Here is a 12167-nt window from a genome sequence, read left to right as displayed (position 1 = left end):
CAACAATTAATCTTCATAATAAACTAACTTATCTATTATGCAATATAGAATACACAACTTGCTTCCTTTTTTTAAATGATCGGGCATCCCCATCGTGCTGCCATGAAAGGCACAACACAACCTGACCTGTTTTCTGAATCTGAGCCGTGATTGGTCGTTGTGAGCAGTTGTGATGTTATTTTCAGTCGACAGAAGACAAAATGGCCGCCCCCAGAGATGGCTAAAACCGAGCGGATTAACACTTATCCCACAAACGCAGTATTTATCAGAATTACCTATTTCAACTAGTGCGCTTGCATAGAACATATTCTTGAAAAAGATATGTTTGGGTTGACTTCCGTTGTAAGGACAATGTTCTTCAATGTACAATTGCAAGGAATTTTGGGGTTTCATCGTCTATGATCCGTAATATCATCAACAATTTCAGAGAATCTGGAGATATCAGTGCATGTAAGTGGCAAGGCCAAAAACCAACATTGAATGCCCGTGACCTTTGATCCCGCAGATGGCACTGCATTAAAAATTATCAATGTGTAAGGAATATCACCACATGGGCTCAGGAACACTTCAGAAAAACCTATGTTAGTAAATACAGTTTGGCGCTACATACGTAAATGCAACTTAAAACTCTACTGTGCAAAGCAAAGGCCATTATCAACAACACCCAGCGTGGGTACCACATAGCTATGCCATACACACTGAGTTCTCATTAAAAGGACAGTACATGCAACAGTATTACAAGATTTCATACAGAGTTGATTTTTCAAAAGGTGTAGGCTGAAGCAGAAGCCTATAGATGCCTACCCCACCACATATCATGCAGTACAGCAGGGGTGTCCAAACATTTCCATTGAACCGCTTATTAAACAAAAATATCAACATTCAGTGGAAATAAAACAAATATTTCATCATCTGTGCAGTACAGCTGTCAACTGCTCAATCTTACAAGCCATACCACATACTGGTCACACCACAGTATTGTTCTATTTGCGTGTTCATTGTCCATACCCAAGCCACACTCAACGTGCATGTGCCTGTTTCAAAGGGCCTGAGTATGTTCTGTGTATTCAATATTCACATCCAAACACAACCACACAACCGTGTGCATGTGCCTATCAAATCCACTCACAATCTCTACCATATTATTGAAGTTTATTCGCAGTGGGGAATCCAAAATTACATTCCGATGACGTTACTGTCAAATTTCATATTCCTATATCGTGTCCTGCTTGGACTGTCTTTGATGCATATGCACAGGCATTAGAAAACCAATACAAGTGTTTATTTTAGTTTTCTTTAGCACAGTGCCTTTTCCTGATGTTACTCATCTTATTTCGCTGCCTTCTACATTAATAAAAAGGCTTGGTGCCCGAGAAGAGTGCAATTTTTAAGTATTTCTTTTTGTATTTGTAGACTAGATAGTTTCATAGTATTAGTGTAACTCAGCACAGTGTATAGTTTTTGCTTTCCTTTTAAAATGCACTAAACATTTACGGTAAAAATATTAAGGCCACAGTATCGCCTTCAATTCAAGTTGCACCATCACTTGTAAACATGTCAGGAATGCTGGTACAAGCTGCAAAGTTTAATAAAAGTTGAATGTAAGCCAATGATTGTTGGAGTAGCTGCTTGCTGGTATGTTTCGATTTACATATGATCTGATTAGTTCACTAATCACGACTACTGTTGGTGATTACTCAACCACCAAAATTGTCATTTGTGGCAGCCCAAGTTTCAAGAAGACTCAGCAATTTGACAGACCGTCATTCTTGGGTAAATATTGTCATGTTGCTAATATGGCCAGTCTGTTCCTGGTGGTTAGTGTGCTTATTTCAAACATTGTAAGAGGAAATGTGTCAGCAAGGGAATTTAAAGGGTACAAATGCGTTTCAGGCTCAGAATATCAAGTAATAATTTAGTTAAAAATATAATTAATGATGTTTCCAGACGTTTACACCCATGGACAAAATTGCTGGTAGCCCTATGTTAATGAAAGAAAATAAAAAGTGTGGGCCAAAATACCTGCTGAGAGGTGCAGAAGTCGAATGTAAAGTTCCAAAAATCATTTGACTGCACTTATTACCTGAAAAGATTACAAAGAGTACCAATTTAGTTCAATGTATTTTTTAACAATTCTGTTGACCACAATTCAATAGCAACGTCTGATTTTTATTGATTCATTTTCAGTATTTACTTTTCTATTTATGATTACAGAGTTGAGTTATGTCTGTGATCACTGTGGGTTTTCTTTCATTAACAGAGTGAACAAACCACTTTGTAAAACGGAATACGAATTCTGTTAAAAACTTTAGTATTTCATAAACAAGTAAGAGTAAGAATTTATCCAACCTGCTCTGCGAAGAATAATTCTTGGCTACATCCTGTCAACGGTGTCCAAACAATCGCAACACTTTACGCTCACAACTGATCTGTGATGAGCGATGTATTGATCACAAACGGGTCTCTTTGTTAGCGGCTCGCAAGCTAAGCTACGATGAACTAGGCCGAGAAGCTCCAACATGCACCAAGACGACTTGAACTGGACACGAAGATTTAATGTAAGATGTTTTAGAGTTTTAAAAAAGTAGTGATGGACGTCCTGCGCCGAGACTTGACTGCATATGTTTCATATTTCAGGAAAATGCAGTGCTGAGTGTGGTTGGGTAAAACTCAGTTGATCTGCGACTGAAAATGTACGGCAACTCCACTAGAACAAACTTTGCGTCACGCGCGAATCGAAATTACGCACAGAGGAACGGATAAAACGTTACTGTGCACGATGAAGACAGACAAAACACGAAATTCAACTACTGGAATTGTTTTTATTGTTTTATGATTGTGATTATACTTCGATTCTCTTATTGCTCGGAGTTTCCATCTTTTAATGACTCTTCATAATCACTGATTTGAGAAGCCTCCGCCGTTATTATTGGAACCACTTACAAATCTGTCATTCTCAATTCTGCTATTCTTTGTGTTCATTGTTTTCATTACGCTCAAAATGCAAACTGCTTTGCCAGTCGTATGTAGTTTGAAGACGTTCCCCTATTTTGGTATAGCGTTAATGGTATAGCGTTACGGGTTTGTTGTTAATAGTTCCTTTTCCCAAAGTGTTACTATTCGCTATTTGCTTTCATCCACCTCATTATTATAATGTTATATTTAATTGTTTTTACTGTTATATTTAATTTTACATCGTCGGTTTGTGATTATGGTGATTCACGTTCCTGTGCATGGCATTAAGTACAGCCGAAACCGGCTTAAATATTAAATACAGTTCACAGCTAGCGTGAGCAGCAATAAGTAAAGGTAGTACAATAACAAGTTTCTTTTTCACTGTGGGCAGGTCAAATATAGACAGGTGTTTGTGCCTTTCCTAATCAAGTCCAATCAGTTTAATCAAACACTGCTGCGACAGCATGTGAGTCAAATGTGAAGGTTGCTGCAAATGGTCTGAATACTTATGACCATATGATATTCCAATTTTATTTTTTCATAAATTTGAACAAATTTCTACTTTCTGCCAAGATGGGGTGCTGAGTGTACATTAATGAGAAAATGAACTTTTTTTGATTTTGGCAATTTGGCTGCAATGACACACAAAGTGAAACATGAATACTTCTCTGAATACTTGAATACTTTCCGTGCTTACTGCAGTGAACAGCAAATAGTAAATACTGTAGAGTATAACAAGTTTCGTTTTCACTGTAAAAAATAAAAATCACATTTAAGCGTACTTAACGAATGGGGGGGCGTGAAATTACGTCATTTGAAAGCAAGCTAAAACTCTGTCGCTGGCTTGATTATTCTGTACTTTCGTTCCCACCTTCATTCAACTTTTTGTACTTCTTTTTGTTCAACTTTACAGGCATACATTAATTGACTAACAGTGGAGTCAAAAAGGTGTGGGATCATGCTGGGGTTTATCTAACTTAGCACTTAGATGATAAACGAAAAGAGACGCTCTGAGGCTCACTACGAGGAGAGACCTAACATCACCTTGTTTAAATTTACACTTTGCTCATATAACTTCTTGGCTCCTAATATGGTCAATTTTCATTGTCATCATCTTTTGCGCCTTCCTTGATCTACAAGTTAATATCACAGTTTGACCTGTGTTTTATGTACTTTTATTTATATTCAACATATTGTAATATCTGTTCCTTGTTTTGTGCATGTGCTGGCTGGGCCTATGGGTAATGAGTGACGTCATAGCGAGGGGACAAGGAGTTTAGGAGGGAAGTTGAGGGGGAGAGCGTGTGGATGATTGAGCGCATGGGCGTAAATTGTGGCCACCAGCAGCTCTTGTGTGAATGTGTACTGTTCTCCGTAACGATCTGTGATTAAAAACGACGATCAGACTGCATCAGTGACTGTGTGCATCTTTGACCACTTCGAGGGGCATTACATTTGGTGTCAGAAGTTTCGGATTCACTCGTCGCACGCTCGGCTTTGAGGATGTTCGGCGATCCCCTTATTCGACGAAAGGTGAAAGAAGAAGCCGTGCCGTGCGTGATTGATATGCCTGAGTCAAGTTGCACCGAGTGCGGCCGGCATAACGCTGCTGTTCCGCGCCAAGATGAGCGTGAGCCCGCAAAAACGGGGTTACGCTATGACGGAGCGACAGCTGCCGCCGCGGACGAGAATGTGAACGTGCATGGCGGTGCTCTGGGCCTCGCGTGGCCCGCTATGAAGGCACTTAAATTCTCCGGAAAGGGAAGTTGGGAGGCTTATAGAGTACAGTTCGAGTTGGTGGCTGATGCCGCGCATTGGCCGAAGAAGACGAAAGCGGTGCAGTTGGCGCTTTCGCTGACGGAGGATGCCACATCCTGTCTGCTGCTGCTGAGCCCCGAAGAGAGACTCGATTACAGCGCGCTGGTGGGTGCTTTGCAGAGGCGCTTTGGGGAGTTTAATTTGAGAGACTTCCTGCGCTGTGAGTTCAAGCACCGTGATCGACATCCGGGGGAGCCGCTCCGTTATCTCGCGCATGAGATCGAGAGCCTGGGTCGGCGCGCGTATGCTGGAATGCCAAATGAGATACAAAATGAACTGATACGTGATCAGTTCATCCAAGCCCTCAGACCAGATGAGCTGCGGCTGCATGTCCAGCTTGCTCGCCCAGCAGCCCTGGGAGACGCGCTTGCTCTCGCCACGGAGAGGGAGATTGCAGCCAAGGGGGCGCTGCAGACACCAAACTGTCCCGTTTCGGCAACGTCGTTCCCGGAAGGGGAGGAGCGCAGACCGGCATGGGTGGAGGAGCTGGTGTGTGCCATTAATACTCGCTCAGCACAGCATGAGGATGGAAGTGGCCGGCGTGCACGCCCTGTTGTCTGCTGGGGGTGTGGACAGCCAGGTCACCTTCTGCGGCGCTGCCCAAAGATGCTAAATCAGCAGGGAAACGAAAAAGGGTCCGTGTAGCCCGGATGACGCAGACCCCTCCAGTCGTTAACCGGGAGGTGCAACCTACATGTGCTGGCGCTATGAGCAGGGACCCTCATGTCCAGGATGAGACCGTTGTAACGGTGGGATGGACAGACGTGGGGGACCCCAGTCATGTTCGCGTGCAGATTGGGGACACTTCTTGTACAGCCCTGGTAGACACTGGGTCCTCATCCACGATTGTGAGGCCTGACGTCGTTCCAGTGGGAACCGTCTTAGAATCGACCTTTACAAAACTGAGGACAGTGACCGGTGAAATGGCCCCCATGAGAGGCAGAGGGACATTTGTGTTTGTTTTGGGGGGTTTGTCGACGACTTACTCAGCTTGGGTGGCGGACGTGAGTGACCCATGTATTCTGGGTCGGGACTTTTTGAAAGCTGCAAAAGTTGTGGTGGATTTGGGAGCTGGGGTGCTCAACCTGCCGAATGGTCAGCGTGTGGGGCTAGTTCCGGCGTCTCAACGGGGTACTTCGGGGGTAATCATCAACACTGCTGACCCTGCAGCAGACAAGCTGCAGGTGGGGATGATGCTACCCAGCCCGACCAAGGTAGCTGCAGCACCAGCTCCTAGGCAGTCGACGGTAGATCGGGGAGAGTTCGCTCACCCCACCTGGACTTGTTCCCAGTTGGGGCTACCGGAGTCGACCTCACAGCGACCGACAGTAGATCGGGTAGAGTTCGCTCGCCCCGTGACGGACGACCCTTGGGGGGGGCAGTGTCGGCCAGCCCAGCCATGCCAGGGAATGTAACCCCGGGTCGCCTAGCAGAGAACCGGGCAGAGGCGATACGGTTCATCTGGGAAAAGAACTGTGATGGCTTGGATGTCGAGCAGCGGGAGCAGCTGTGGCAGGTGCTGTGGGACTTTGAGAGCATTTTTGCCCTCAGTGAGAATGAGGTGGGCCTCTCTCACTTGGTTGAGCACCACATCGACACCGGGGACGCGCGACCAGTTAAGGTGCAGCCCCGACGCCTGCCTTTGGCCCAGCAGGAGGCTGCGGATCAGGAGGTCCGTGCTATGCTCGAGGCGGGAATTATAGAGCCTTCCGACAGCCCGTGGGCGTCTGGCGTGGTCATGGTTCCCAGAAAGAAAAGTACCAGACTGCGGTTCTGTGTGGACTACAGGCCGCTCAATAAAGTGACAAGAAAGGACTGCTACCCGCTCCCGCGGATAGATGAGACGTTGGATCTGGTCTCTGGGTCTGCGTGGTTCTCATCGCTCGACCTGCGCAGTGGCTACTGGCAGGTCCCCCTCACCGCCGAGTCCAGACCTAAGACAGCGTTCTGCACCCCCAGAGGACACTGGCAGTTTAAAGTAATGAGTTTTGGACTCTGCAATGCACCAGGAACGTTCGAGCGCTTGATGGACACAGTGCTCTCGAACATTCCGCGGCAAGAATGCTTGGTGTATTTGGACGATGTCCTCGTCCACGGTGAGTCCTTCCAGACTGCGTTGGAGTCTCTAAGGCTGGTGCTGGGTAGAATTGCTGCGGCTGGACTGAAACTGCACCCAGAAAAGTGCCACTTTATGCGGCGAGAGGTGGAGTTCCTGGGTCACCGAGTGAATGGAGACGGCATCAGCCCACTGGAGGAGAAGGTCAGCGCCATCAAAGACTGGCCAGCCCCAAAAGATCAGAAGCAGCTTAAGAGTTTTTTGGGGCTTTCCTCATATTACAGACGGTTCGTGAGAGGATTTTCTTGCATCGGGGCGCCCTTGTTCCGGCTTCTTCAGGGCAACCAACCCTTTTTGTGGACGCGGAGGCATTTTCCAGCCTGAAAAATGCCCTCATCAATGCTCCTGTTCTCACTCCACCTGATCCAGCCTTGTCTTTTGTGCTGGATACGGACGCTAGCAATGTCGGCATGGTGGCGGTGTTGTCACAGGTGGGGCCGGAAGGTGAACGAGTGGTGGCCTACTTCAGCCGCATTTTCAATAAGAGTGAACGACGATACTGTGTCACCAGACGTGAACTGCTGGCAGTTGTTTTGGCTGCGCGTCATTTCAAGTACTACCTATGTGGCGTTCCGTTCACCATCAGGACGGATCATGCTGCGCTGCAGTGGTTGATGTCGTTCAGGGAACCAGAAGGCCAAGTGGCACGGTGGCTGGAGGAGCTGCAGGCGTTCCACTTTACTGTGGTACATCGGGCTGGAGCTCAGCACGTCAATGCTGATTCCCTTTCCCGGCGTCCATGTGCTGTTGGCGGCTGCGGCTACTGCGACCGGCGGGATGCCAGGGAGTTGGAGCTGTGTGGGGAGGCGACTGCCGCTGGACCATCGTGCTGCATCCTGGAGGCTGTGGACATTGCAGAGTGGGCTGTCAAGCAGGAAGAGGATCGTGATCTCAACCCTGTGCGACAGTGGGTCCAGAGTGGCAGGAGGCCACCCTGGGAAGGAGTGATGGGACTCTCTGTTGCAAGTTTGCTCTCTTACGCATGAAGGATGGCGTGCTGCAGCGTGCGTGGAAGGATCCAGTGACCGGAGAGGAGAGGTGGCAGGTGGTGGTGCCCAGAGCTCTTAGAGAGTCGGTACTGAGAGCATGCCACGGGGGCACGGGTACCGGACACTTTGGCAGCACAAAGACACTCAGATGGCTTCGACAAGGGTTTTACTGGGGCCAGCATCAACGGGACGTGGAGGACTTTTGCCGGCGGTGTGACGAGTGCGCGGCCTACAAGGGCCCTCAAGACCAATCGCATGCACCGCTTCAGCAACAGAGAGTTGGGGCGCCCATGGAGCGGGTTGCTGTGGACATTATGGGTCCTTTTCCCGTGACGGACAGAGGGAACCGTTACGTGCTGTGTGCGATGGACTATTTCACAAAGTGGCCCGAGGCATACGCACTGCCAGATCAGGAGGCAGAGATGGTGGCGGATGCACTGTTGGAGGGCATGTTCTGCCGGTTTGGGACTGCAGATATACTCCACAGTGATCAAGGAAGAAATTTTGAGTCCAAGGTTTTTGCTGCCCTTTGTGAACGCTTGAACATGCAGAAGACGCAAACCACCCCTTTGCATCCGCAGAGTGATGGTTTAGTTGAACGTTTTAACCGCACCATGCAGCAGCAGCTTGCTATCCTCACCTCCGAGCGCCAACATGATTGAGACCAGCATATTCCAATGGTGTTGATGGCGTATCATTCGGCTGTCCAAAGTTCCACAAGCTGTACTCCTGCTCTGCTGATGCTTGGCCGGGAGATCCGGACACCAGCGGAGATGGCGTTTGGCAGACCACCAGGCAGCCCCGAGGATCGGCCGGGGTTGGAATATGCCCGGAGACTGCAGGATCGTTTGGAGGCAGCGCATGTCTTCGCCCGGGACCAGCTAGAGAAAGTTGGTGCACGTCAGAAGCGGAACTACGACGTACGCAGCAAGGGGCGGAACTTCCAGGTCGACGAGCTGGTTTGGGTGTATACACCAAAAAGAAAGAAGGGACGCTGCCCTAAGTTAGACAGTCATTGGGACGGGCCGTGTAGGGTCCTTGAGCGGGTGGGGGAGGTAGTGTATCGAGTGGCAGTTCCCCCCAGGGGCCGGAGGGTTGCCCTACATCGGGACAGGTTGGCTCCGTACCGGGGCAGTGGTGTTACGATATTTTAGGCCGGGTCTGCCATTTCAGGACCAGTGGTGGATTCAGGTTCCCCAGATCCCACTCATGTTGTCCCTGTTCCTCCGGTTGGAGACAGAAATGGCACGGATCCAGGCCGACCCAAGAGACAGAGGCGTAGGCCGCAGCGCCTAGAGGATTTGTTTTTGTTGACCCCCTCGGGGGCGAGGGTTTCATAAAGGGGAGGGCAGTGTAATATCTGTTCCTTGTTTTGTGCATGTGCTGGCTGGGCCTATGGGTAAGGGTGACGTCATAGCGAGGGGACAAGGAGTTTAGGAGGGAAGTTGAGGGGGAGAGCGTGTGGATGATTGAGCGCATGGGCGTGAGTTGTGGCCACCAGCAGCTCTTGTGTGAATGTGTACTGTTCTCCGTGACGATCTGTGATTAAAAACGACGATCAGACTGCATCAGTGACTGTGTGCATCTTTGACCACTTTGAGGGGCATTACAATATATTTATTCAGGTATGGCCATTGAGAACATATTTTCATCTGGAGTGCCGATCTGGCAGCATACAGCAGAGTAAAACAAATCAATATGAAGGCAACTTGAAATACATATAGTTACATAATACATTTTATTACAAAATGAAAAATGTTTATTCAGGGTGACATGCAGTTTTCCATCATAGTTTATTTTGTCTATTTTACAAACTCTATTTGACAAACACTGGACAATGCAGATATAGAAATATTTTAGCACAAGTGCTAATTCTCAACACTTGCCCAAGGAGGCCTTGAAAGGGATTGTGGCCGAATTAACATGCAGCTTGATTGGTAGTAAGGAATTAGCTTATAGTTGGGGAAAATGCGTAAAAATACACCTCTATATTGATTTATTGCAAATTTACTACAAAATGTTGGCTCAAATGGGGGCATCCATATTAGCAGCTAATCACAGATGTCACGCTACGTTAGTACAAGCAACTTATTCCTAGTGATTGTTTATGTTGATGTTTCAAGAGAAGAGAGACCAAAATGAAGACGAGGGTACGCACATGAAGACAACCTAACAAAGCATTCATGTCCATGTTATTATTGGATGTGTTTTTATTTTGAAGTTGTTTTAAGGATTATTACAGTTCACAAAAACGAACAAAAAATAACATTGAAAAAATATATACGGTATCCAATTAGTGAAATTAACCATCAAAAAAACTGAAACAGTTATGTTTACAAATCTAAGTAACACCAAGTGTAGCGAAAATATCCTTCATTTTTGTCTTTGTCAATCAATTGAATGCTGTACATGAGATTTTAGCATTGTTCTTAAATGTATTCAGCCATTGGCCAGTAGAAGGAAGGTCGAACAGTTGGAAGTTGTAGTTCTTTTATCGTGCATCGCCTAGAAGCGATGTTATCTGGCATCAAAAAGCGCAACCAGGTGACAAGCCGTGCTCATGGCATGTCGATGTATTTATCATAGCTCCCCTTCTCATCCATCCAAAATGTGACATTTAACAGTAATAAAAAAAAAAAGACTAAATTAAAACAAAACATTTTCTTAAAATTAAAATATCAATATTACAACAAAATTCTTAACTTTTCATGCAGTGAAGAAAAACAGAAGTACAGCTTCCAGTTAAGAAGTGAAAACTTCAATGATCATTGTTCATCTCACCAACACACTTGTGATTCTTAAACTGATACTTCCAAGAGAATCTTTGGCCACAAACTGAGCGACACAAAGGTTTCTCACAAGTGTGTGTGCTTGTGTGCCTGATTAGGTTTCTCTTGTGAGAGAATCTATAGCCACAAACTGAGCAAGAAAAAGGTTTCTCACCAGTGTGCATTCTTGTGTGTGTGTATAAGCCTGTCTTACGAGAGAATCTTTGACCGCAAACTGAGCAGGCAAAAGGTTTCTCACCAGAGTGTTTTGTTGTATGTTCTGTCAACTGTTCCTTAATAGAGAATCTTTGGCCACAAATTAGGCAGAAATAAGGTTTCTCGCCAGTGTGGCTTCTTGTGTGACGTTTTAAGCTTTCCTTTCGAGAGAATTTTTTACCACAAACGGAGCAGAAAAAAGGTTTCTCACCAGTGTGTGTTCTTGTGTGATCTGTCAAGTGTCCCTTAATAGAGAATCTTTGGCCACAAATTGAGCAGACAAATTGTCTCTCACCAGTGTGGGTTCTGGTGTGACATAATAAATTTCCCTTACGAGAGAACCTTTGGCCACAATCTGAACAGGCAAAAGGTTTCTCACCAGTGTGTTTTCTTGTGTGCCTAACTAAGCATCCCTTCCATGAGAATCTTTTGCCACAAAATGAGCAGGCCAAAGGTTTCTCACCACTGTGACATAGCATATGACTCTTCAAACGGCTCTTATAGACATACTTTTTCCCGCACTGAGGACACTTCCAACGTTTAATGTCATTGATTTTTGTTATGTGTTGACTTGAGATACTGCTGCTTGGAGGCTCCGCCCCTCTACTTGCTTCACTTTGACTTTCATTGTTACTCTTCAAAGGGCCACCAGTCGATGACAACTCGCAGATATCCTTGACCTCCTCCCCGTTGATGTCGGGAGGCTCTTCCTCCTCCTTTTTGATGCAAGTGTGCTCTTCCTCCTCCTTTGTAATGAGAGGTGGCTCTGGCTCCTCCTTTTCTCCAATGTGGCAGGGCTCTTCATCCACCACTTCCTCCTTTATGTGGGCGGACTCCAGCTCCTGCCGCCCACAACCAAGATCTTCACTGACGTCTTCAAGACACAAGAAGATAAGCACAAAACGTTTTGTAATGTAAATTCTCATGTTTAAACTTTGAAGTTGTGGGTGATTGTTTATATTTATCAGAACTGGGCATTCCACCTATTTGCCTCTGACGGACGCCCATTTTGTAGGCAATAGACGGGAAACTTAAAAACTATTTGGGCTAAGCATAGTTGGAAGCCCATTTTTTCCCATCTATTTAATCATTTATTTTCGAAGTATAAAGCTGCCGAAAAATATCAGATGAATCCAGATATATTTCTTAAGGAGACTCTCCTTTAAAAAAATGTATCTTGATCTAGATTATTTTTTTATGCACAACCACCTGATGTAGATTCAATATTGCCTTTTTTCTCAATGTAGTATTGCACATGACTTATCTGAGCAAGTTACAGAAGCCAAACCGAACAATCATGTCAAC

The 12167-nt window shown here is 46.1% G+C and overlaps 1 protein-coding gene across 2 annotated transcripts in view; it reads right to left on the bottom strand.

The window, feature by feature from the left end:
• Positions 1-9585: 9585 nt before the first annotated feature.
• LOC147127762 (uncharacterized) overlaps positions 9586-12167 on the bottom strand; it is a 45454-nt gene continuing 42872 nt past the window's right edge. Inside the window, exon 3 of one of the 2 annotated variants that reach the window (XM_086020339.1) lies at positions 9586-11736. In XM_086020339.1, the coding sequence (XP_085876465.1) occupies positions 10637-11736 (1100 nt within the window). In that variant the 3' untranslated portion in view covers positions 9586-10636. The remainder of the gene's footprint in view (positions 11737-12167) is intronic. The other variant, XM_086020340.1, reaches the window with a different exon arrangement.

Source organism: Filicampus tigris, chromosome 21 (genome assembly GCF_054856515.1).
Source record: "Filicampus tigris isolate MCC_2025a chromosome 21, RoL_Ftig_1.0, whole genome shotgun sequence".
Taxonomy (NCBI): domain Eukaryota; kingdom Metazoa; phylum Chordata; class Actinopteri; order Syngnathiformes; family Syngnathidae; genus Filicampus; species Filicampus tigris.
This window is presented reverse-complemented; position numbering and strand designations above follow the sequence as displayed.